The sequence below is a fragment of the Petaurus breviceps genome, unplaced genomic scaffold (genome assembly GCF_028583685.1).
Source record: "Petaurus breviceps papuanus isolate PSGF00001 unplaced genomic scaffold, PetGlider_PUasm1.0 208, whole genome shotgun sequence".
Lineage (NCBI taxonomy): Eukaryota > Metazoa > Chordata > Mammalia > Diprotodontia > Petauridae > Petaurus > Petaurus breviceps.
Genome location: NW_027185852.1, coordinates 16,379,523 through 16,406,953, shown reverse-complemented (window position 1 = coordinate 16,406,953; position 27,431 = coordinate 16,379,523). Strand labels below are relative to the sequence as shown.

The 27,431-nt window shown below is 43.5% G+C and overlaps 1 protein-coding gene across 8 annotated transcripts in view; it reads left to right on the top strand.

Annotated features, from left to right (window-relative positions):
• LOC138165296 (FGGY carbohydrate kinase domain-containing protein-like) overlaps window positions 1-27,431 on the top strand; it is a 545,803-nt gene that overhangs the window by 308,336 nt on the left and 210,036 nt on the right. For all 8 annotated transcript variants that reach the window (XM_069093464.1, XM_069093465.1, XM_069093467.1 and 5 more), the window contains one exon: window positions 6,076-6,204. In XM_069093464.1, the coding sequence (XP_068949565.1) occupies window positions 6,076-6,204 (129 nt within the window). The remainder of the gene's footprint in view (window positions 1-6,075; window positions 6,205-27,431) is intronic.

Below are 27,431 nucleotides of genomic sequence, written 5' to 3'. Positions count from 1 at the left end.
ACACCAAGGTGGTCCACAGATAGCTAGGAAGTACAATGGATAGAGTGTCAGACCTGGGGTCAGGTAAACCTGCGTTCAAATCCAGCCTTACTAGTTGTGTGACCCTGGGCAAATCACTTAACTCTATTTGCCTCGGTTTCCTCATCTGTAAAATGAACTGGAGAAGAAAATGGCGAACCACTCTAATATCTTTACCAAGGAAACTCCAAATGGGGTCACAAAGAGTCAGACATGAGACTGGTATGACTGGACAACAACAAATGGTAGATGGAATATTAAGTATAGGGAACAGAAAGTAGTCCCGTGTGTGAAAGGAAAAGTAACATGAAATCAACCTGAAAAGAGAGTTTGGAGTCGGAGTCTGAAAGACTTCATTCATTGTGGTACATTTGCAATCAGAGGATCTGGGTTCAAACCTAGCTATTTCCTGCTTGACCTTAGGCAAATTGTATCTTTCTGGGCCTCAGTTTTCTCATGTGTAACATGGACAGGTTCTATTAGTTCACCCTTGACCACGCAGGTAACAAGTCAAGTAGGGTTCTGGTCCCTTGAGTCTAGATTCCTTATTCACTGCAGGAAACCGTGATAATTTGGTCTCATATTTATGTTAATTCCCATTCACTTACATGGTGTATCTTTGTAGCCTAGAAGACATCTCTCCCTGAGACTCTGGCCCCCCCTTGATCTCCTGTCAGCTTCCTGGGGACTCCATCCATTTGCTCTGAGGAGACCTTGGCCTTTGGCCCCAGGCTTTCTCTTGTTAATTTCCAAGCTTCCCTGATGACCAGATTGTAGCCCAAGGACTGAAGCCTCTTGCACTTTCTTGGTCCCTGAGCCTCCTCCTTGGCCTCCTCCTTGGCCTTCTCTTGCTCTTCCCACATTTGCCAGAGTTGAGCCTTTGCCTGGAATGCATTCCCTCCTTGCCTCCACCTCAAATTCCTCCTCTCTCTTAAAGTCACAGCTCAAGCACATCCTGCTACAAGAATCCTTTCCTGGTCTTCCCAACTGCTAATGCCCTTTCAAGCTAGCTTGCATTTAACTGTTATGTGTGTGTTTGTATTTGTTCTGTTCTCCTCTCTTAGAGTATGAGCCCAATGCAAGCAGAGATTGCTTCATTCTTTATACTTTTTATCCCCAGGAGCAAGAACAATACCTGGCATATAGTAGGTACTTACAATTTACTTGTCCATTGGTTGGATGTCACAACACTCCTCAGCTATTCGATGGGCTAGAATTTCCTGGGCTCTGCTAGGCCCATGATTCACCACATCCAGAAATGTTAGACTCCATTATAACTCAAAGAGAAGCAATAAGGTCTTCTAGTCAAGCCAATAAGCATTTGTTAAATGCTGACTACGTGGGAGGCTCAATGCTAAGTGATGCGATTCCAAGGAAAAGACAGTCTTGCTTCTCAAGGACCTAAAAATCTAATTGCGGAGAAAACAACGATGTGTGAACAAGACATATCTTGGAAGCGGTCTCAAAGGGAAGACGCTAACATGAAGGGCATTGGGAAAGGCTTTTTGAAGAAGAGGGATTTTAACTAGGATATGAAGAAAGCCAGAAAAAACAGACATGTTGTTTGTCAGCTTGGTTTTGGGATTTGCTCCCGTGGAGTAAATCCAGGAGAATGTAAGCTTGTGGAGGACAAGGATATTTTCAGGGCCTTCATAGATGTTTCTTAGAAAGATAAACAAGGCAGTTAGTGGTATTGAATTCACATGGCAAGGATAAGAGATAGCAAGGGAACTGCCCCAGTCCCCACTTGTGTTCCTAGGATATTAGGTGAAGGAGATGGTGGCTGCTACTATGTTGCGTGTTTTTCCCAGGGTGAACTTATGGGAAGATGTGTACAGCAAGACACAGGATGGGCAAGCATGGATGGATTGGGATCTATATCATTGGAGTGAACTTCCAGACAGATGATCTCAGCTTAGCTATGTTCCAAGAGTCAAGACCCTGGCACACAAGCAGAGAGAACTGCCCAGTCCTCAGGATCCCACGACTCAGTTCCTGGCAGGTCCAGGCAAGGGAGGCTCTCTCCAGCCTACTGGCTGATGGAGCTGTGACCTCATCACCATACCAGACAGAGCAATCAGTCAACTTCACCCAGGTTTGGCTGAGGATCTCATTGTCTTGGCCTGGAGTGGACGTAGTATGTTCCAGTAGATTCCCTTTGACTGATGGACACCTTTAGGTCACTGAAGCAAACCAAGCCTTCTGAACCCTGACCATGTTTCTCATCTTCATTCCACTAATACCTAGACTGCTGCTGCCACACTGGGCTCTGAGAGATGAGCTTTCACCTTATCTTAGCTGGCACTGGGCCCCCATCCTTCTCCCAGACACTTCCAAACTATACTGCCACCACTCTGGTCAGTGGCCTCCACCTCCCTTGGCCCTCGACTAGTTCCCTGTTATGTCTTGTCTGTGTCCACAGGAACAATCTTCTGGCTATTTTTTGCATTCTTAGTGCCTGACAAAGGAAATGTTTAAGAAATGCTTTTTTCTCCCATTCTTTCTTTCTTCCCTCTTTCCTCCCTCTCTCCCTCCCTTCCTTCCTTTGTCCCTTCCTTCCTTCTTTGCTTCCTTCTTTCCTTTCTCTCTCTCTCCCACCCTTCCTCCCTTCCCTTCCTAGAATGTCAGAGCTAGAAGAGCCTTCAGTGTCCATCTTGTCAATATGAATAAGAATGCCACTACACTGTGTCCCACACGTGGTCCCTTTCTTACTTATTTCCTAGAGACTGTTGGCAAGACTCTCTATCAATTCAGCATACAGAGGAGCCCTAAAACAACAAGTGCTCTTACTAGGGCCATATCAGCCGCCATCATCTATCTACCCTGCCTGTCTCAGTGCCTTCTGCCACGCTGCTGGTCCAGGAGCATCCTGGACCACCAGACCTCCAGAGTTTATCCCTGGGAGGAGCTAAGCAGCTAAAAATGACATTCCTTAGGAACCTGCAGTTTCCCATTCTATTGACCCTTCCCAACATCATCTTTTCACCTATTTATCTGAGAATCGTAATCAAATAACCACCACTATTGCCTCCATAGAGGGCAGGTGAATGGACTTCTTTCATTCTCTCACCATCTTGCGACTTTCCAAGCCATAACTCCTTTTCATGACCACTGTTGCCTAGAAATATTTTCTTGTTCCCCTGGAAAATAAGATGATGAAGGGCAGGGACTCTTGAGGCTTTTGTATTTGCATATCTGTATTTGTGCTTGGCACAAGGAAAGTGCTTAGTAAAGATGTTTCATTCATTGATTGATTGATTCCTTCATTCAAATCCTGCTTCTCATATTTATTGGCCTTGTAACCAAGGAAAGGCATTTAAGCTCTTTTATTCTCAGTTTCTTGGTGTAATGTTAATGGGATATAAGATCTTTCCCACCCATTAATAGAGTCCATTATGGGAAGCTTGCTTAGGGGAGGCTTGCTTGTAGGAAGACTTTCACAAATTTTGCTAATTTCTAACTAGTCACTGAGAAAAGAGGGTTGTGATGCCTTCTGGCTCTGAGAAGTGTTTATTTATACTCTCAGTTGGTGTTTTGCTTTGTGGGCTCCCTTATGAGAATCTTGTGATTCCCTGGTCCAGGTTCTGAGTAGCACTATGTTCAGAGCTCCCCGACTGCTCAGATATAAAGGCTATCTTGATCCAGGGATATATGTAAAAATGTTAGTTGATTCAGACAGCCAGAGCCCTGTCTGTTGGTCTTTATTTCACTGCTTGTATTTTCTCTGTTTGTATTCTCTCTGAAGTTCAGGGTGCTGACTTTTCCTCTGAATTACTGAATGTGGTTTAAAAAGATTGTTGACCCCTTAAACAGTTATCTTTCCTAGTAAAGCAGATCTAAGAATCTGGGCTAGTAGTCATTCTGGGTATCCCAGTGTGGGTGCTGCTACTCCTGGGTGGACATAATAATACCCGTAAGTAGCCCCTACCTCACCAGATTTTGCTGAGACTTGATTCAAGTAATCTATTCCCAGCTTTGCAATTTACTAACTATATGGCCTTACGGAGGGGTGGGCAAGGAGAAAAGGAACAAACATTTATTAAAGTATCTACCTTGTGCCAAACACTGTGCTAAGCATTTTTTTAAAAAATATTATGTCTTTCAATCTTTACACCAACCCTGGGAGGTTGGTGCATTGTGATTCCCATTTTACAATTAAGGAAACTGAGGCAGACAAAGGTTAAGTGATTTGTCCAGGGTCACATAGCTAGTAAGCATTTCAAACCAGATTTGAACTCAATTCTTCCAGACTCCAGGCCCAACACTCTCCCCGTGCTTCCACCTGCTTATGTGGGAAAACTTCTCTGTACAAAGTTCCCCTTTATAAAATAAAGGGTTGGAATAGAAAATATATGAAAGCCCTTTCAGCCCCAGAGTATGACACTATTGTTCACAGACATCAGAGCTCTATGTTGCTGTTTGATTTTTTGATATTTGTTCAATAGACATTGGTGTGGCACCTACCCATTTCAGGGAGAGAAAAAATGCACAATAAATAGTCTTTATTTAGACTTTCTCATAAGGGGAAATATTTTGATTAATGAGTTTTAACCTGTGACATGTTATTTCATGTGTATAGATTTTTCCTCCCCATTAAGGCTATAACCACCAACCAAGATCAAGGGAAGGGCCTTTGTCTTGAATGGTTCTCGACATATTCCAGGCTTCATAGGAAAGCATTCAATACAATAACTTCTGGACCAAATTCCAGACTCACTCCAAGGGTCCTGATGCCTTCATTAGCCCCAGGGTTTAAGGGATTTCCTATTTTTCATTCTGAGAAAGGCCTGTTTTGTGATTGTGTTATGGGGAAAGGACTAGACCCCCTTCACTGTAGCAGGAAATGATTCCAAAGGTAGACTTCCTCCAGTGCCCTATCACTACAAATATATGCCTCACAGGAAGAGTATTGTTTGTGTGTGTATGAGTTTAAAGGAATATTTATTTAACATCAGTCTCAGAAAGAATTTTTATAACTGGATGAGTTGCATTAAGCATATTATGAGTTTCCTATGGGTGGAATTTCCCATATGTTCGAATTGCCCTACGTGCTTTTAAAAGCCCACTGAAGTTTGGTGTTCAATATGGTGGGACCCACACCTAAGCCTTTAGTTTTCACTGAGCAACTAGTTTTCACTGATCTACTGAGAGGTATCATGATACCATGGTTTGGTGGTTTAAAGTGTTGGGGTTTAGAGGTGCTCAGTACCCCAAAGTACCAACATGCCAGGTCCTGCCTGAATGAATTTGACCCAAGTCTTCTTTCAGCCAAAGTAAAACAAAGTTTATTAAAGATTCACAGTATTGGGTAGAATCGTAAGGAGCCTAAGTATTGTGACACTTAATACAAATGGGCCAGTTTGAATTTCAGCTAAATTGAATCTGAGCCCCCTCATGGAAGCAAGATGGATCTTCTATACAGAAAGACTATGGGAGGGATCTACCGGTGGCCAAGGAATCTGGGTCCACTGGAGGAGGGGGCCAGGGAGGGTCTTGATGGGAGTGGCCAGTAACTGGGGTGACTAGTGGTCAGACACCAGGAACCAAGAGAATGGGATTAAGGATAGGAAGTAGCTGGAGGGTCCCTGGAGATATCAGACAGTGGAGGGCTAGGTTAGGTTAAGGGGAATAGATTTGGGAATAGAGATAATGAAAGGTTTATGATTTCTGGGAATGCCAGATCTAGTGGGAGGATTCAAGGAGAGTTCAAGGGGCTTCCTAGAGCCTAAACCCCATCAGTGGGAAGAGCTAGCAAGAGATCTCATAACTGAAGAAGTTCTAACTCTGCCTTGGCCAATAACGATCTGTAAAAATCTGGTCCAGGCACTTCCCATGTATAGGTCTCTTTTTTCTCATTTCTAGAGTGAAAGAGTGAGCCTGGATTCCTTCTAAGATTCTTTTGTTGCCTCAATTCATGGGCATTTTTCAGGACTTGGGAGGAGGAGAATTCTGTATCCAACATAAATTTGGAGAGGGCAATAGAGTGGAGGGGGGAAAATCATGACAATACATTTGTTTTCATTTTTTCATTACATTCTCTTGTGTCTCTCTGTCCAGGAACACAAGTGCTATCTCCTGGAGATCCTCTTGGCAAGGGTCTCACCCCAGAGGCTGCTAAAGAGCTAGGCCTCCCTGCCGGGATTGCTGTGGCTGCATCGCTGATTGACGCCCATGCTGGAGGACTAGGTATCGTTCTATTTTACATGTTTTGTGTGTATGCAAGAACAAGCAATAGATTCAGTCATGGTGCTTGAATTGAGTGGTCTCCATGATGCTTCAGCAAACCCCAAGAATTCAACCATTGGAATCAAGAACTTTTGGGGGATGAGGTTTTTGGGGGTAAATGCTTGTTAGACTGTGTAAAATTGAAAATCAATTTTAATTTATTTTGCTAAGACTTAATTGAGCTAGATTTAATATTGCCTTTCCTGGTTGCTTCCTCTTGTAAACTTCACCCACCACCCACATCCCATGAAAAAACTATCCTAATGTTCGAGTTTTTGTCTTGTAATTACCTCTGCCTTTTTTAAGCCTAAAGGCAGCTAGGTGGTGCAGTGAATAGATCATCTTGGAATCCCAAAGACTCATCTTCATGAGTTCAAATATGGCCTCAGGCACTTGCTAATTGTGTGACCCTGGACAGGTCACTTAACCCTGTTTGCCTCAGTTTCCTCATCTGTAAAATGAGCTGGAGAAGGAAATGGCAAACCACTGAAGGATCTCTGCCAAGAAAACCCCCAGGGGGGTTGGGGAAGAGTTGGACATTGTGACCCCACCCATCATCTGCTTTCCTGAGAAACTTGATTAACCTAAAAAGTCTAATCTCATCAATTTAAACTATTTTAGAAACTCCCATAGGATGTAGACTCATCCAGTCACCAGAGAATCTTTGCTTTATGGCTCCACTTGTCTTGGTTGTGGTTAAGGGAGCTTCAGAAGAGAAGATCAGGATGATGTGATCTCAGTTCTGACTGTGTCATAGAGAGCCAGTCACAAGAGAGCTGTGTTGTTCCAGATTTGCTTGATCATCTTGCTAATTAGTATAAAAGACCCTGTCATCCCTCACTCAAGGCCTTCAGGTCTTCCTGACATCAGGGCCAGGGCCCCTTGGCTGCTGCCATGTACATGTGTGTATGTATGTGTATATGTGTGAATATATCTCTATAGAGAGTGAATGTGTACCTAAAATCTACATCGACACATATATGACTAGATATGAATAGCCATGTGTATATACACATCTCTGTGTGTATACATGCACATACATGTAACTGTGTGTGTGTGTGTGTATATATATATATGTATATATATATATATATATACACACACTATATAAGTATGAAGGTGATAAATCCAGGGTAATTGGAGGGAGCACAAGCCACTGGGGTTATCAGAAAAGTCCTCACATAGAAGGTGGCCAGTGAGCTGACGACTGAAGGAAGCCAGGGCTTTTAAGGGGCAAAGGAGTTGGTGAGGATATAGAGCCCAGCAGGCCCTGGGGGCTCCCCCTGCCAAGGCCCAGACACTGGAGATAGAGGCTGTGTGTGAAGGCCAGGTTGTCTGCACTCTGGATATCCGTCTGAAGCAGTTTGGGAAGAATTCTGCTTAAAGGCGGGGGACCAAACGAAGCTGTCCTCCTGCTAGCCTCAGGGTTTTTGGTGCCCTGGCAAACTGGTTGCAGTGGCATGAATTTAGGTTTTTAAATAGATGCTGAGAAAGGCCTTGTGGCCTCAGTAGGTGATGAGTGTTCCCATGCCCTGGCAATGCTGATGTCTCATGGTGCATGTGAGACCAGAGAAGGTATCTCTGAGAATGTTCTAAGTCAAACCTCAGATGACAAGATAATTCAGGGTGCTCACTAAGCTGGGCCCTCCCTGTTTCCTGGCCCTCTGGGTTACTTTCCTCAAGGCCTGAAGCTGTGTTTTGTTTTACTGAGTAAAATGACTTGGCATAATCAGTGAAACCCTCCAGCAGAGAGTCAAGACAAATCTGAAAGGTCTGGTGGGCCCTCTCCATGTTCTCATCACTGACCTGGGACGAGTCATTCAGTAAGCATTAGCCTTGGTTTTTCTCATGTGAAAAATCAGGGACCTGACTCACATGGTCATATCCAGGTCTGACATCCCTTGTCCTAAGGTTACTTCCAGTTGTCAGCTCCCCCCCCCCATCTCTGTGCCCTTATCTTATCACTGTCCAGACCAGAAACCATGCCCTGGGCACTGGAGTCATTCACCCCCGGAGTGCCTGACCTAGAGCCCTGCTCTTCTGGTCCGCAGCTGGCCCACTCTGCCTGACATCCTTCCCAACCCTCTTCTTATCACCCCCCTAAGCAGACCTCTCAGCCCCTCCCTCTCCATGTCTGATGCAGATTCAGATCAGTTCTTTACAGAACCCTTGAAGCCCCTCATCATTCTTGTGACTTTCCAAACAGACACGCTGCTCACCATCCACCCCATGCGTATGTTGTTTCCTACTGTAAGAGTGTAAGCTCCCTGAGAGCAAGGGCTGCCTTACTTTTTGTAACTGTATCTTGTGCACTTAGCATAGTGCTTGGCATATAGTAAGCTCTGAATGTTTTTTCCTTCCTTCCTTCCTTCCTTCTTTGCTTCTCTTTCTTTGCTTTTCTCCTTCCTTTCTTCCTTCCTTCCTTCTTTCCTTCCTTCCTTCCTTCCTTCCTTCCTTCCTTCCTTCCTTCCTTCCTTCCTTCCTTCCTGAGTATTAGTTCTTGCTGATGATTTTTTGGTGGCCATTTGGAGGTGGCAGAAGGCAGGTAGTAGGATCATCTTTATCATTCTTATGTAAAACACATCCTAAAAGGAACTCATTATGTTTCCCCCCAAACCTTCCTCTCTTCCCAGTTTTCCTATTTCTGTCATTGAAGAATTTACCATCCTTTCCTCTCCTTCACCTCCCATATCCAGTCCTTTTCCAAGTCTTCTCACCTTTACCTCCACAACATCTCTGATACTCATCTCTTGTGTCAACTCATGCTGCTGCTGCCCTGGTTCATATCCCAATGCCTCTTACCTGAACATTCACTTACCCCAGTTTCTCTTCTCTTTTACCCATTCTCTACACAGCTGCAAAATCGATATTCCTAAGGCATAGTCTAACCAAGTACAGATCAAACAATTCATTTCCCACCTTAGTACAATTCAATGGCTCCCTGTTGCCTCTAGGGAATGTTCATCAATAAATCAACAAGTATTTATTCAGGACTTGCTAGATACCAGTCACTGTACTTGGTGCTGGCAATAAAGCCATAAATGAAATGCTCTAGACACCTAAGTGACACATTGGATATAGTGCTGGGTCTGGAGTTAGGAAGACCTGAGTTCAGATCTCATCTCAGAAACTTAGACCCTGGGAAAGTCACTTAACCTCAGTTTGCCTGTATTTCCTTAACTATAAAATGAAGGTAATAATTGCACCAAGCTCAAAGGATTGTTGTAAGTACAAAATGAGATAAACCCATTGTCTTGTGAAGTTTGGACTCAGTCAAAGGTCTGCACTTGAGGATTGAGAAGGCCACATGTGGCCTCCAGGCTGCAGGTGTCTCACCCCTGATCCAGTATATTGAATATGGAGTTAGGATAATGCAAATGAGCTACTTTCACTCTTGTTTTTATGGGACTAGATCACTCTAAAAGTTCCAGCACTTGGTGTTGATTTTCTTCTATTTGTATCCTTCGAGTTTTGTCTATAAATCATATGGGCACAGGTTTAGCTGGATTGGAACCCAAGCTTTCTGCAACGACTTTGAGCTGTTTTGTGAGATGATATTGTTCATAGTCTCAGATCTTTCTCTTTTATAATCTTTTGCAGATGAGGCTGCATTCTAAACCAGAATTTCCCTTGGCTCTCATGCTTCTGTGCTGAGTAAAATGAAGTACTTACTGATTAAATAACTTTCTGAGCTCTTTTGGCCTGTTCATTGGAGTGATTGTTTTTATGTCAGTTAAGTTTCTCTAGGAAATAGTTAACAAGATTTTTTTTTGTAATTTTTATAAATTTTCTGTTTTCATGATGAAGTTTTTTGTTTGTTTTTAAAGTTAGTTGGAAAGTGATATAATTAATTGTACAGAGTTTTTCCTTTTCAAGATGTGGTTAGTATGGCTTGAAGACAAAGATTCAAAAAGTATTTAAACTGGTTCTTAAGAATCATAGACTTAAGATCTAAAACCTTAAACCAGATTATCTGAACTAGAAGTGCCCCTAAAACATAGAATGTCAAAGGTGGGAGATACTTCAGAACAAAGAATGTCAGAGCTGGAAGGTCTTGGTCATGGAATGGAAGGAACCCTAGAACACAGACCATGAATACTAGAAGGGACCTTAGAATATTCAATGTTATCACTAGAAGGAAACTTGCAAGATCATTAGCTCTAACCTTCTAGTTTCACAGATGAAAAAACCAACATTCAGAGGAATTCATTTAAACTCAGACAGATACAGAATTAGAATCAGAATAATCTCCAGATTTTGAATTAAAATCCAGAATCACAATCTGGTATTTCCCCTAGACATTCCCTAACTGATTCCCTACCAGGTAGCTGGGGGGCATTCCCTGCCTTCAGAGGTTAACATCACATCAGACAGCCACATCACAAGCAAACCTTTGGCATCACAGTCTTCTAGGGCTAGATATACTTTTTAAGGTTAGCGTCAGACATATCCCCCTCATGCTCAAAATACTTTAAAATAATATATGTCATAAAATCATGACATTTATAATCTATATCCCTATGGGTCATGAATTCTAAGTTCAAAGTGGCCCTAGAAATCAACTCCCCATTTTACATGTGAGGAAACTGAGACCCAGAAAGATGAGGAGATTTCCCAAGTTCACATTGTTTGCAAATGGCAGATCAGAGAATTCAACCTAGGTTGATTGACCCCAAATCCAATATTATCTCTACTCTAATATTTTTGTCCAATTTCCCACTCCAGGCCTGCTTCCATACAATGTACATAATGCCTTCCCCAAGCAGTTGGTATGATTTCATCTGCCCATGTTTTGCTGTTGCATTAAATAATTGCTACTCTCTGATAGTGCCCATGAGGGAAAGCCTATAATGAGAAAATCACATCTCAGTCAACCAATCCATTAAAAAAAACCTATTTAATTAATGTCATACAATTTCCTAGACACCAGCACTTCTAGAGATATGAAAAGAAAAAGGAAAGATTTTCTGCCCTCAAGAAGTTTACATAGTATCAGTGGAGACAAAATATGTCTGTATCTGTGTGTGTATCCACACACATACACACAGATACACATGTACACACACATGCACACACATACACACATGCACACACATAAAACACTATTGCATATACCATAATGCTATTATAATGTATATATGTGCGTATATAGACACACATGGTATACATATACATATAATAGTATTTATTATATATAGAAATGCTATTATAATGTAGACATTGTGTGTACACACACATATGTGTATATATGCATATTGTGTGTCCGTATATGCTATAGCATATAGACAAGAGAAACTCAAGGTTACTAGGGGAGGTGCCAGCAGCTGGTGGGATCCATAGCATCATGATGCTCTGCCAACTTCTTGAGTGATCAAACATCCGAAACAAAGGCTTGCTTTGCTCTTTTGCTGCTGGTTACTTACTTATTCTGGCCACAGGTAGGCAGGAAATGACCAGACCAGTAGAAGGAGCTTTGTCTGGGCTCTGGGAGAATGGGGTACCTCTGATCTTGTCTCTTGCAATTGTCAATTTCCAGAGCTTATGAAACCAATGTGAATGTGATTCCCAGTTTGTTCTTGCTTCCTGTTACCCAGATATCTGGAAAGACAATAGCAAAGTTTTATACTCACCCTGTACCCTCCCAAAGGAGCCATGGCAACATATCCCCTGTAAAGTGAAAGTGTTGATGGCTTCTTCTGTAAATGCTTGCTGCTTGAGTGAGTGAAGGAATGACTACTGAAGAAGAGGTGACTGCCGCTTCATTCTCTCCACCCTTGGCAGAGAAACCTGGATGAAACAGGAAAATGGTATTTTTCATTGAATCATGTCTGGATCTGAAAACGGCTCTACCACAAAGACCCATGGTCTGCATCCTCCCTGCTTCCTCTGCATGACAAGCTTTCAGCCAAGATCTAACCTCACACTGAGGCTTGGTGTGTGCATGTGTTTGATTCCAGATTTCTCCTTTTTTGCCAAAATGTCGAACCGGCTGCAATAGGGAAGCTGAGGCAGCTCCATCCGCTCCTAGATGAGGACTGGTTTAGACAAGAATTTTTTTTTTGGATGATGAAGAAATAGTCATAGCTGGCCTGGCAAGGAGCCAGAGACCTGAATCCCCCAGGCAAAGATGACTTTGTACTTGTGGTTGGTCAAGAACCTCAATTTCCTCTGTTCTACTCTTCTCAAAAGGAGGGCAGACTATGAGAAACTAAGTTTTGAGCAAGGTTCATATGATGTATTTTGATAGATATGTTTCTGAGTTATATCAGTCATGTCTGACTCTCCACAATCCCATATGGATTTTTCTTGGCAGAGATACTGGAGCTATTTACCATCTCCTCCTCCAGTTCATTTTACAGATGAGGAAACTCAGACAAACATGGTTAAGTGACTTGCCCAGGGTCTCATAGCTAGTAAGTGTCTGAGGTCACATTTGAACTCAGGTCCTCCTGACTCCAGGGCTGGCACTCTATCCACTACACTATACATACATACATATATACGTATATATTTATATATACATACACACGTATGTTTTTATATTATTGTATATATGCATGTACATATATGTGTGTATATGTGTTTGTATATATATATACACATATGTCCCAACATACTTGAATCAGAAAGAGATTAATGTTTGTATGTATGTGTGTATGTAAGATGGATGCTTATACACTACTTTATGAAACAGGTTTATGTCATTCATTATGGTATCAGTTACAAAGTTGGGGCAAATATTCTCATTTTCCACATATAACCATGAGGGAGCACTCATGAGTGAGCCTGGGCACTGGTTGGGTGCCTGTTGCTCTGTTAGAGTAACTCATCCAAAAAATCATTTACAATTAAAGTCCTCACCTAGACCAGTGGCCCTTGAGTGGAAGTCCTTGCCCCTCCCTTCCAGTGCTTAGCCTTTTTGCTTTGGAGCTACCATACCAGAATCAGTAAGGAGAGACTGGCTGCTTTAGTCTTTAGCTTTTCTTGGGTAGAGTGTCAGCAGGCTTTTGTTTCTTTTTATATCTCTAAGACATAAAAATCCCAGATTCCATCGCATAGTATGTATATAATAAATGTTTATTGATTGATTAATTTTCCAAAGATTACAGAGTCAATTTCTTTCCTGAAAGAAGAGGGAGCCAGACTTTTCCCGCCTCCTAGGTCAACCCTTTTCCACTGGTCATCACTGCTTTCCTTCTTTAACCTATCTACAGGGCTCACCTTAACTGGGTTGGACTAACTGGCTCCTGACATCCCTCCCATTCTAAAATTCTATTGTTACATTTCATTGTGACTTTATTTTCTACAAACTGCTAGTGTAAAGCCAGTTATAATAACTAGCGAGGGTACATCCTCTTCATCTTTAGAGAGATTAAATTTTAAAAATTCTAGGTTAATCAGCCATGACTTCAAAGACCCACATTTAAGCAGGGATTAGGTCCTCTGTCTTATTCATAGCTATTACTAGTTAACTCCTGTTCAGGTATTTGAAGTAAAATTTAACGTACTAGAAAATATTGGGTAAGGAAGCAACAGTTTATATTCTGGTGGTGCCTGAGAAAGTCCCCAGTTGGGGAAGTTAGTGAAAGAGCTTGCTTTTCTTGGTACTCTCCCCCAGCTTGGACCTTCTGTTCTGAGACGCTTGTAGACCTGGTGATTCTCTTCCAATTCTCTTTTCTTTGCTACAGCTCAGTTCTATCTTCAGTCCTCAGAGATCTACTCTAAATGACATGCTTGCTCCAGGCTTCTTCCTTTCAGACACTCAATCTCTCCTTGGTTCTAAGACTGTGTCTTCCTTTTATGCAGACTCTTTAGGGCACAGCCCAGACTCTTATGCAAGGGCTTTGATTGATTCAAAGAGATGTACAGGCCCTAGTCACACTTAGTTTTTCTTGTTTAAATCGATCAAGAGAAATTCTTACCTAATAAGGATCATTTCTTTTAAGTAGGTGGGATAATCAATAGCGTTTCATGCTTATTATTAACTAACTTTGTGCCAAAGAGGAAGTGTTTGGAGACATAATAAATTTTAGGATCAGGCTCAAACCATAGCTGTTAACTACAATCCTGTATTCCTTCCAGAATGCCAAATTGTGAGGGCCTCTGGTTGCCTGTGGTGCTAAGAGGAAACAGCATCCCTTGACCACAAATGGCCTGTAACATCATTGCAGGGTATAGGAAACCCTTTGTAGCAAAAGGGACACCTCTGAATCAGACTGAGCATTAATCCTGAACTGTTTGAGAAATCAGGAGACCAGAAGACCCTAGATAAAAAGCCAGAGCTCTTTCCAAGGAGAGGAGAGAAAGGAAGAGGGCTAGCCAGAAGGGCCAGAGTTCAGGAAAGGGAGGGGTGGTCAGAAATGCTGACAAAGCCCTGCAGTGAGAACTGGGGGGAATGTGGAAGGAGGAGGGTGGTGTCAGTGTCTGAGCAGATGGGGGTAGAGCTCCTGTGGTGCCTGGCTTGGGATCAGAAGAAAAGGAGGGAAGGAATTTGTTCATGTGCTTTAGAGTTTATTGTTGTGAGTACAGGTGGAGTGGAATGCAAACCACCGCTGCTTGGAGAGTGGGCAGCTGCCTGCATAGCGGCAGCAGCACATGCGGCTTCCTGTAGATCTGAGGGAGAAAGACCCGTCCCGCCTGCTTTTTCCCAGGCCCCGAGAATCTCTTGGACACACTTGCTGTTTGGGCCGCTTCTCTGGGCCACCAGGAGCTGGCCACAAGCCTTGGTTGGGCAGCTGGCCTTTGTTGACTGGGCAGGCAGCCAGGCTGAAGCTGAACCCTTGGGGGCTGCCCACCCCCTCTGCCTGGGGAGCTGAGAAGCAGGAGCTGGGGACTCTGCGTGTTTCAGTGAAGAAGGCCCTTGCTTTCCACACTGAGGGAGCATGGAACACAGTTCATTTCAACCCTATAAACCGAGCTCTTCCTGCCTGCACATCAGCCACATCCCTGGCACTGTGCCGTGTGCTGGGGAGAAAAGAGTGAAAATGAAACAGCTCTGCCCTCAGGATGCTTCCATTCCACTGGGCAGACAAACTACATGCAGGAAAACTTCAGGGCATTGTGCCATTATAGGGAGAGAGAGAAGCAAGAGAGCAAGAGAGAAGCCAGCACGTCTTTGTAGATGGGGCAGTGCTGGGGGGAGTCACACGGAACACTTTAATGACCGTGACACTCAGCTTGGGCTAGCTTGGCTCTTCCTCTTTACTGTTAAATCTTTCTTATAAGGAAGGTTGGCTGAGTGTGAAGTGGGGGTGGGGAGGACGTCCTGGAAAGGAAGGTGAAGCAAAAATAGAAGCTGGTGATGTTTTTATAAGATTATTCTTATAAAACAAAACAATATCAGTGAGGGAGGGAGCACAGGAGTGAGGAAGTCAGGACACAGACGTGAATCATAAGGAAAACTCTCATTCAGAAAGCTTTCCATGCTTTAAGAAGTGCCCTTCTCACATAGGGTGACTTGTCATGTGAGGTGGACTTCAAAATGCGAAAGGTCAGGACTGGGAGGGGCCTGTCAGAGCTGGGAGGAACCTGAGAATATGGGCTGTCAGAGCTGGGAGGACCTTAGAACAGGGAATGTCAGAGCTGGGAGGGGCCTTAGAACAGGGGATGTCAGGGCTGGGAGGGGCCTGAGAACAGGGGGTATCAGACCTGGGAGGGGCCTGAGAACAGGGAATGTCTGAGTTTGAGGGGAACCCATAATCTTTTTGGGGGAGGGGGGGGCCAGTTAATTGGGGTCAAGTGACTTGCCCAAGGTCACACGGCTAATAAGTGTTAAGTGTCTGAGGTCGGATTTGAACTCAGGTCCTCATGACTACAGGGCTGCTACTGTATTTACTTCACCACCTAGCTGCCCCGAGAACCCATAATCTTACAGGGGAAGAGACTGAGGTAATTCTAACATGTCCCAAGGCCCACAGTTCACTTATGTGGAAAGTCTCCTGATTATTAACTAGTCTAATGCTTTTCCCAATGTCCTGGATCTCTCCGTAATGACCACTCAGAGGCATTCCTGCTTCCTCACTGCTTTGCTCTCCTCTCTTTGCCCCATTAAAAAGCCATTGCACCTACAAGACTTGACTAGATAATGAGCCTGGACTGGACGATCCCCGGGGTCTCTGGGAAAGCAGGCTCTTCACTTGTGGTCTAAAAGTCTGGGCAGTAATGAACGTGGCGTGTGGGCCTGTTTCCATTGGAGAGCCTTCTGCCCCTACACTATATATTAATATTAATGCCGTACTACTAATAATGCGCGTTTGCATAACAGTCTGGTTTACAAAGCACTTTGCTGGCAATAACCCCTGGGGGACTTTCTTCTTTTGTAGAATGGGTACAATAATGCTTAACTTTCCTGAAGTGTCACACATCACACACAGAATATGTAGCAAAAACGGGCGTTAGAGCCGGATCCTGTGACCTCAGATCCAGTCCTTTCCCCACCAGCCAACCAAACTGTCAAACAGGCAGCTAGTGTTAGAGAGCTGGCTTTGGAGTCAGAGAAGGTTTGTTCCAATCCAGACTTCACATGTGACTTCATATCTCCCTGGGCCTCACTTTCCTCATCCATGAAATGGAATAGTTGACCTAGATCTCCCTTGGGAAGTCACTCCCAGCTCCAAGTCTGTAACCCCATGACCTGTGAGCACACACTCTGTATTTTACTGAAGGAGAAACCAAGGCTCCATTTGTCGTCAAATGAGGCAGCACCTGGAGCCAGAGCTCAGGTCTCCTGATTAGGTTTAATGGCCCTGTCACTGGATTTTGCCATAGACCAGAGGCCCAATTATTTGTGGGCTTATGAGGCAAGAACTTTCGAGCATAGAGACTGTCTCTCTTTTGTCTTTGTATCTACAGACCCAAGCGCAGTGCCTGACATATTTAATAAATCTTATTAAATCCAGTCTAAGATCTGGTCTTCTGAATCATCCAAACTGGGGTCCAAGATATATTGGAGAAACGTTTGTAGAAATAGGGTCGCCTCCATGCGCTGGATCTGAAGTACGTCCCTTCTCGTAGCCCCTCAGGCCCGCTCCAAATGAGTGTCTGTTCATGCCTATGATACAGACCTTGTAGGGTGTTTTTTTTCTTTTTCCTTTTCCTTTTATTTTCCCTAAAGGAAGGGGATCTAGAAGCTTCTGGGTTTTCATTCCATCACATGTGTTCATACGGATTTGAGCAAACAAGTTATCATTTCCCCTTCTTGGGCTTGAGAAAAGTAGAATCTGAGGGGCCCTTGAAGGCTGCCCTCCCAACCCCCAGAGTATGAAGAATTGACTATTTTACATCCCATGTGTCCTTTGTTTTTAATGGAACCGAGCTCCACACATAGTGTCTCAAATCCATATAAGACCTTCATCGCTAATGTTTGCTTTGGGACTCCAGGCTTCACAGCTGTTGATGGGAAAATACACTTGGCTCAGTCTAGTTCCCTGGTGGTTTCACATCTGAACTCTTGGCCAGCTACGTTCTGGTCATTTCTTCAGCCGGCCTGGTTGTTGTTAGGTTGCTTCCCTCCCCCCCTCCCCCTACTAAACTTTCATAAAAGTCACCGTGCAGAGGACAGAATAACAATTCAGTGGTGTCATTTTCCAAAAGTCATTTCTACAGCCTGGGGAATGCAGAGGCCACCTTTCTGTACCTCTGTTTGCAAGCCTGAAGCCAATTAGGGTTGAAGATGTGAACTGTTCTTGGAATATGGGAGAATCTCATTAGTCTCCAGTTACATAGCCAACACCCCCCAGCCCCAAGTCATCTAACTATGTTCCTTATCTCTGGTTCGTGGTGTGGATTTTATGCCAGAATCTGATTCTCTGGAGAGAATGAAGATAGTGGATGTATATATTTTTTCAAGACAAGATAGCTCTGCGACTTATCAAAAATGGATAATGAGAATTAAGAAATGCCAGGGTGAATTTAAGTATGCCCTAAGGGGTGGGAGGACAAAAATGTTCCCAAGTTTGCCCTGTGAAGATTTTGACTCATAGATTTAGACTTAATTGTGGGCAAATTATTTTTTTTTGCTTTTTGGAGGGCAATTGGGGTTAAGTAACTTGCCCAAGATCACATGGCTAGTGTTTTTTTTTTGTGTGTGTGTGTTAAGTGTCTGAGGCCAGATTCAAACTCAGGTCCTCTTGACTCCAGGCCGACGCTCTACTCACTGCTCCACATGACCACTGTGGGCAAAATTATTGAAGGCTAGTGAAGTGCAGGACCAAAGGACCAGTTCCTAGGTTTGGATGTGGAAAAGTGAGTAAACCAGTAGACTTAAAGCCAGGAAGACTGGGTTCATATCCTGCCTCCAGTCCTACCAGCTCTGAGATTCTTGACAATTCACTTAACCTCCCTAGGCCTCAGTTTCCTCCTCTGTACAATGAGGGGGGTGGATTCCATGGTCTCTTCCATATCTCAGCCCAGGAGACCATGTGTCATACTCTTCCTTGGACAGGGGTCATAGGATCATAAGTACAGAGCTGGATGGGCACTGAGCCCAGCCTTCTCATCTCCTAGATGAAGACACAGAAGCCCAGAAGGCTTCAATGGTTTACCTTGGGTCAGATAGTAAGTACTAAAGGTCCTGAGCCTCAAGCATCAGGTGCATTTCCACTCTAACTTCCCTGCCTGAGTAGGTGCAGTAGATAAGGAAAACCTCAGGCAGGGATTGAGAAGTGTGATGCTCCCCTGAGCAATGGAAGGGAAGCCCCAGTCAAGGACAGAGTGGATAAACCCCAAAAGGTCAGTTACTGCAACTTCCTTGGGCTGCCAAGATCCAAAGGACTGAGAGGCCATCTCCAACCCAATGGTCCCTAACCTTAGAAATCTGCTAGACACTGGATACCAAAATACAAGGATTGTCCAGATGGGTAGTTGGCCCCCTTGGAGCTGCTTCCCCAAAGCTTTGGTCTTTGAGCATGCATGGGCCACCCCCACAGAGCACTGAAGCCCTAGGTGGTCCCTGGTTAGATCAAACAACACCTTCTCATTCCACCACCCCCCAGCCAAGTTTCAGACCCATCCTCCAATGATCTCGGGCAAGTCATCACCTCTGTAGGCCTTAGTTCCCACATTATAATCAACCACCAAGCACATAATAGTGAGGAGACTTTCATGGCGTAATAGTGAGAACCTGGGTTCAAATGCCAATAATAGTACTTGCTACCAATCTGATTTTTGGTTTGTCGCTTAGTTTCCTTGTGTATAAAATGAGGGGTTAGTCTTACATGATTGCCAAAATTATCTCCAGGTTTCAGTCTGTTAGATGGTGTGTTCTTGAAGCAGGCACTGTCATTGCTTTTCTGTGTGTCCCCAGGGCAAAATACAATTCCTGGAACACAGTAGGCACTTTGTAAATGCTCAAGGTTTTAATGATGATAATTACAAATATTAAAAGAATTTAATGAATCACATGTTTTCTTTGTTTTTATTTTTCTAAGGAAGTACCTAATAAGGACAGGTTTTAAACCCAATTATCTGGCATATGAAAGAGTTAAAGGTTAGAACCTTTATTTAAAAATAATAATAATAATAATTAGCATGTGAAAGATTGTTGGATCTATACCTTAATTTTTCACTGGCTAAATTGAAGTTTACAATTATAAATGATTCAACCTTTAACTTTCCAAGTCTAAAGCCTAGACAGGGGATCTCCCTCTAGTTTAAATGACATGAATGGCATAGCCACACATATTGAGACCTTCCACGCCTTCACACCACGAACAACACAAACGTTTCCATTTCAGGTGGAAAGCAGATCATTGACAAAGGAGCTCAGAGACAGAGTGCCTGACTAGGCCCTGCCAACCAGGCCCAGTGTGCTCATCCTCATCTATTAATCAATCAGTCAATTACTAAGCATTTTATTATGCACTCATAATGAGTCAGGCACTGGGCTAGGCACTGAGGATACAAAAAACCCCAGACTGAAGTTGTGCCTGCTCTCAAGGCACCGTTACAGGCCAACAGGGGAGACCTTGTGCACAGGAACAGGTATAGAGGAAATACATAAATAGCAGATGAAGTGCTGTAATCAGTAGGTAAGTCTACAGACTTGAGCCTGGAGGGAGGGCTCTTAATCCCTGTTGGTGCTGTGGGCTCCTCTGGCGGTCTGGTGAGGCCCATGAACTCTTCCCAGAATGTTTCTAAACTGCACTGGGAACTCCTTCAGAACAGACACTGGTTTTTCACCTTTCTTTGCATCCCCAGAGCTTAGCACAATGCCTGAAACATTGTGGGCACTTGTTATTGTTGTTCATTCATTTTTCAGTCGTGTCTGGCCCTCTGTGACTCCATCTGGGGTTTTCTTGGCAGAGACACTGGAGTGGCTTTCATTTCCTTCTCCAGCTCATTTTACAGATGAGGAAACTGAGGCAAACAGGCTGAAGTGACTTACCCAGGGCCACACAGTAAGTATCTGTGAGGTCAGACTTGAACTCAGGAAGAGGAATCTTCCTGATTCCAAGCCCTGTGCTCTATTCTCTGCCACCTGACTTTTATTTAACTTCATAAATGTTAATTGGCTGACAATGCATAGAGTAAAATCCTTAAAATAACAAAGGAAACCAGTTGTATTGAAATAGTTATCAAAATATAAATAAGTGAATGAATGAAGCTCATAAACTCCAGGCTAAGAGGTCCCTGATCTATAGAATCAGAATCTTTCGGTTAGAAATTACCTCAGTGACCATCTTGTCCAACCCACATCCTAATAAGAAACCCCTTTAGGACAGTCCTGGCAAGTGAATGTCTAACTTTGCCTCAAAAATGCCCAGTGAGGGGTAGCCGGCTGCATCTCCGAGGTGCTGAATTCCCCTTTTGGACACATGTAATTCTTAGCATTGTTTCTTTCCCCTGACATTCATCCTAAACCTGCCTCTTTACAGCCTCTTCTCTATCCTCCACGTCCTGTCCTTTGGGACCTAATGGAGTAAGACCTATCCTACCTTAACCCCAGCCTTTTCTTCTCCACACTAAATATCTCCGGTTCTCTCAGTGTTCGCCGCAATGATACAGAATCACTAGAAATAGGTTCAATTCTGTTCACTGGGATTTCTGTAGTTAGAACGACTTTGCTGATCCCTATCGGTCACATGACATACTGACTGTGTGTGGTTCAAGAACCCCTCCAGCGCATTTCTGAGAGGTGGATCTCCCTGCTAGCTGCATGGTGAGAGCATTTTCAGGGAACTGAGTTTGAAAGCCACTTGGGGGGGGGCAAAGGTAGTAATAGCTCCCCCATGAATCCTAGATCTTTGAAGTACTGAAGGATGTTGTGCCATAAAAGGTCAAACGAGGGGGACATACAATGTGCTTTGTGGTGGTCACCATCAAAAAGAGTAAATTAAAACAATACTTTTAATGTTTGAAGGGTAAATAATCCATTAATTTGGAACATTGTCTCCCCCAAAGATGTTTTATGAATTGCTGTTACTATCCATATATGTGATGTGGTTTCTCTGCATAACCAATGACTCTGTATCTTTCTTTGATTTTTCACCATTTGGGCCATAGACCTTTGAGGGAGAAATGGGGAGGGGAGAGGAAAGGAAGTGGTGGAAGAGAGCAGGGAGGGAGAGAGGAAAGAAGAGAGGGAGGGAAAAGAAGAGGGGGAAGAGGGAGGAAAAGAGAATGAGGAGAACAGAGAAGAAGGGGGACAGAAAGAGGGACGGAGAAAAATGGAATTAGAAGTAAAGGAAAAGGGGAATGGAGAAGAGGAAGAGATAGGGGAGAAAGCAGAGAGGGAGAGAAAGGGAAATGGACAGAAAGGAAGAAGAGGAAGGAGGGAGGAGAACAGAGAGAAGGAGAGGGAAGGGAAAAGGAGGGAAAGGAAGAGGTGAAAGGAAGGAAGAGAAGAGAAGAAGGAGGAGAGGGAGAACGAAGGGCAGAGAAAGGGAAAGGAAGAGGTGAAGTGAAAAAGAACAGAGAAAAAGGAGAGAGGAAAAAAAGGGAGAGAGGAGTCAGAGAGTGAGGCAGGGAAACAGACAGAGAGACATACAAATGGAGACAGAGAGACAAAATGACAGAAGGTTGCCAGTAATTAAGCAAGAAGTTGGCAGACACCAGATAAGCAGACCCAGTGATGACGATGAAATGGCCATTCCCGGGAGCTCAGCAAGTTTGGGATTTTTTTTTCTCGTTTTCAAACGTACTAAATAAATAAATGAAAAAGGGAGGAGCATAGCCTGGTGAACGCTAGCCATTAACATGTTCTTCATTCAGCGGCACCACGGACCGGGCTTCAGCAATTCTGTCTCTTACCTTGTGCTCATGCCCGCAGTGCTATGGCCGCAAAAATAATGCCAGGGCCAAGCAATGATAGTGCTTTTACAGCATGCCTTCCTTACAAAATGAATAAATAAAGTAAATAATAATAAAAGCAACAAAAATAGCAAAGGTGAGCAGCGTTGTGCAAGTCTTACAGACGAGGAAAATAAGGCCCAGAGAACTGAAGAACTTTGTCCAGGTTTCATAGGAAGCCAGCAGCAGGGAAGGAACTTAGAATTATGGAAATTGAGAGATGGAAGCAGGGGGATGTGGGAGCCTACTTGAACTAGCTCTTGAGAACTGATTGTTAAATTTTCAGTGTGAGCATTTTCAAAACTCAGCAAATGCTACAAGTCAAGGCTTGCTTTATTGTTTTGTTTAAAAGTCCTAGACTTTAAAAAGTGATGGAGAAAATGTTAACACTGGAGATTAAACTTAAAAGTGTGACAGGAATACATTTTTTTTTCTCCTGAAAAGCTGGTTGTAAAACTTTTATAAACTCCTTACTGGACGAAAGGAACCATAGAACACAGGGTATCAGAACTAAAGATTAAGAATGGAGAATATCAGAACTTGGGAGCAACTTCGGAACAGAAAACGTTAAAACTGGGACAGAGCTTAGAACAAAGAATGTTATAGCTAGGAGGGATTTTAGAATGTTGAATGTTAAACCTGGGAGAAACCTTAGACCATAAAAAGGATGTTGGAAGAGAGAGTGTCGGGGTGGGAATTGAGCCTCCCAGAATTATAGCATCATAGACTTGGAGAGTTGCAAAGGCCCTTGACAATGATCCTGCACATCATACAGGAAAGGAATATTCTTTATAATATACTCTGCAAGTGGTCAGATTTTGAACATGGACTGTTAGGACGCAGGCTGTCAGGTTAGGAGAAATCACTTGGTCCTCACCCCAAGACAAGAAAACCGAGTCTTGGCTTTGCTGATTTATTCATGATCTATTATTATTATTGAATATTAATGATATCAATACATATTATTAACAATGTTATAATAGCCTTTATAGATTGCTTTAAGGTTCACAAAGCGCTTTGCAAATATCTCATTTTTATTTGCCATAACCACCCTGGGAAGCAGGTGCTATTATCTCCATTTTACAGAAAAGGAAACTGAGGAAGAAAATAAATGGCTTGTCCAGGTTAAGCAGCCAGTAAGCTTCTGCTGCAGATCTTCCTTGACTCCAGCTTCAATACTCTATTCACTGAACTGCTGGGCTCCCTTTAGAAGTCACTGAGGGTAGCCCCCTCACTTACTGATGAAAAGGAAGCCCGGAGATATTAGAATAATTGCCTACGGTATCACCACTACTAAGCATCGGAGGCAGGATTTGAACCCTGTTTTTGCTGACTCCCAAGTCCTACTACGTTCTCTTGTCCCTTTCTAAGATTCTAACTAACCTCCAGGGCAAACCCAAGCAGAACACAGTTAATCCTCTGCAGTGTAACAGCCCTGAAATGTCTGACAGAGTTTTGATTTATTATTAACAATGAAGCTGGAAGTTGAGATTGGAGAAACACAGGAAGAGAGGATGGGGGCTGGAAGGAGACATCCAGGACAAGTTTATTTTCTGAGGTAGCCTGGTACACAACTGGCCATCATGGGGACCAGCAATGAAGCAAGATGGAGAGGTTTGAAGAGCTTTACCCATAGTGACTGAGGCTGGGGGAAGCCTGTAGACCTTCATAGAATCTAATGAAGTTGGGCTAGCCCCCGTACCTGAGCAGAAAGCAGTAACAGGGGAAATGTCTCCTGTTTGCATTGATTTGCTCTGGGGAGTCAGAGAGGAAAAGTGGGTCCTGCTCTCCACTCTTGGCAGGCAACTGGAGCTGACGTGTATTTTCAGCTGGCATCTCCCATCATGCAAGTGCATTGCTAATTGTGCTCTCAATTCTTCCTGTGGGAATTTCATCTTCTGTTTTTGCTTATTAACATTTGCTTACTATATGCCTTTGGATCACTTTCACTGTTTGTACAATGACCAGAGGACCCCTTTTCAGTCACACTAGTCACTATTTTTTTTTCTTCCCAACTGTTCTGCATCACTGAGACCTCTGGGTTCTGGGACCTGACCCTCAGAATTCTGCTCCAGAATCAGGTTTTCTTCACTTTCAAACTCTTGAGTCTCGTTGCTGGTTGAGAGCTGGAGAGGGTAAGGCTAGATAAATTAGCCCAGTAGTTTTAAAAGACAGAATCAACCTTTACTAGTGAAATCACAGACCCACAGAAACTTGGCTTGACTTTGAAGGTACATATGAGTTCTAGACTTTGAAGAGCCTGTTAATGTTTAATAATAATTCAATAAAAATAAGAATTTAACCACAATAATAATAACTATCATTTATATGGTATTTTAAAGTTCACAACACATTACACATACATCATTTTAAATAACTAGTAAGAACCTCTGAAACCTCTTTTGATAGGGATGAAGACAGAACCAGGAGAGAAACGTTGCTGAACTTGGAATTGTTCAATTTATTATCAAAGGTAGAAGTTAAGGAGGGCCAGAAATCTCATTCATTCACATTTTCTTTCTCTCTAAAATACCACATCCATGTGTCTACTCTATAACAGACTGATAATCCCTGCCTCAGATTTCTGGAAGATGTGTCCCTCTCTCTCAGTTTCCTGCCTTGGGGTATAAGTCCCTTACTTCAGGGGTAAAAAAAAAGTTTGCTCCTTGGGCCCAAATTTCTATGATTTGGTCCCAGGGCACAGGATAAGTAGGTGATAAAAGTCCCCCCTTCCTCAGTCTCTAAAAGTACTTTGCACTAAGTATTTTAATAAGCTTCTAGAACAGGAGACTCAGATTGAGGAAGCCCTTTCCAGAAGTCAGACAAGGGCCTCTTCCCTTTAGGGTTAGAGGGTTTGGAGCCACACATGACCTAACAAAGATAGCCAGTCGGCAGACTAACTGAACCCCCTTCTTCTCCAGCTGGGAAATGAAAGCTTGGATTTTTCACAACTCTCAGGTCAACCCTTCTAGGGTGGTCTCACATTTCCCCAGAAAACTGAATCCTGACTTCAGGGGATGTGTATGAAGACTAACCCACAAAGCATCAGGGGCCACAAGGTATTTGCCTCTGAGTCTTCCCATCCGGAAAGACTCTGAGATACTATTGCAGATATGGGATCATTCCTTCTTCCTGTAAGAATGCCGATCTGAGCATTATGCTATTAAGGGAAACTTTATTGTTCCAGATTTATGCTTTCATAGTTGAAGGGAACTTCTATCAAGGAAACCCCTTCTACCATCTACCCAGAGCAGTAAATGCTCTGCAACTTATGGCCTTAATGGAAAGACACCTGGAACACAAAGGGGTTAAGTGACTTACCCAGGGTCACACAGACAGTATATGTCAGAAGCAATCTTCCTGCTTCTCTATCCATAGGATGCCTCTCTATCCCCTATGCCCAGAGAAATTGAACAAACTGAAGTATAAACGTAATGCCATGCACTTAGTTTAAAAAAAAATCAACCTTGTGAGTACCAAGTGGGAAGGATTGTCTAGACAGCCGGTCATCTGAAAATGTGTGGAATTTATAATCTACCACAAGCTCCATAGGTGTCAAAGGTATGCTATGGAAGCCAAAAAAAAAAGGAAGGAGGAGAAGGAAGAAGGGAAGAAAAGAAGAAGGAGAAGGAGGAGGAGGAGAAGAAGAAGAAGGCAGAGGAGGAGGAGGAGAAGGAGAGAAGAGGAGGAGAGTCTGTATTTTACAGATGAAGAAACTGAGGCAGAGGTTAAGTGACTTGCCCAGGGTCAAACAGCTAGTAAGTGTGGCCAAATTTGAACTCGGGTCTTCCTGAATCCAGCCTGGTGCACTATCTTCTATACCACCAGCTACCCTGGATGAGAGTTTTTCTGTTCTCTTCCCTGGTTTGAGCACATCTGGCATTTACTAAGTGCCTGCTGTGTGCCAGGCACTGTGCTAAACCATGGGGATGCCAGCATAGGCAAAAACTCAAAGGATTCTTCAAGGAACTCACAGTCCAATGAGGATAATGTGTCAATATAAAGTTTGTGTCCAGTACAGAGAAAGCAAAATAAGGACTGGAGCCCAAAGCTGGGGGCCGGGGCAGGTGTCCTTCAGTTCAGTCTTGGAGGAAGCCTTCAGCCTGGAAGCAGGCTAGACCTGCTGTCTAGCCAATTCTCCTCAGGACTGAGGCAAGAAGGAGAGCGTTGGGATGCCCAAATGGCATAAATACAAGAAGACTGAATGAGGCGTGTCAGGGGCAAGGAAGAGCAAGTTCTGGGCACCATTTTTTAGGAAGGGAATTAAACATCAGAGAACATCCAGAGTTGACCAGTTAGGGTGATTTTTGTTGTTATGCAGTTGTGTCTTACTCTTGGCAACCCCATTTAGGTTTTTCTTGGTAGAGACACTGGAGTGGTTTGCCATTTCCTTCTCCAGCTCATTTTTCAGATGATGAAACTGAGGCAGCCAGGGTGAAGCGACTTACCCAGGGTCACAGTGCTAGTAAGTATCTGAGGCCAGATTTGAACTCATGAAGAAGAGTCTTCCTGACTCCAGACCCACCCAGCGCTCTATGGACGATGGCGCCACCTGGCTGCCTAACCATGATAATGAAAGTCCTCAAAATCTACATCACTATGAGGATAGGCTCATATTGGAAGGAAATGGCGATGTTTTTACCCTAGAGAAGAGAGGACAAGGCAGGACATCAAAGTTATATTCAAATATCTAAAAGATTTTCATAAAGAAGAGGAGTTAAGCTTGTCCTGTGTGGTCCCAAAAGGCAGAGAACTAGGCATGATGGATGGAAGTAACAGACACATTTAGACTTGCTCTCAGGGTGGGGGCACCCTACAATTTGAGCCATATAAAGGTGGGATGAGCTGGCTTCCCCTTCACTGGAGATCTCACCTCCAGACAAGTCATCTATCCTGCCTAT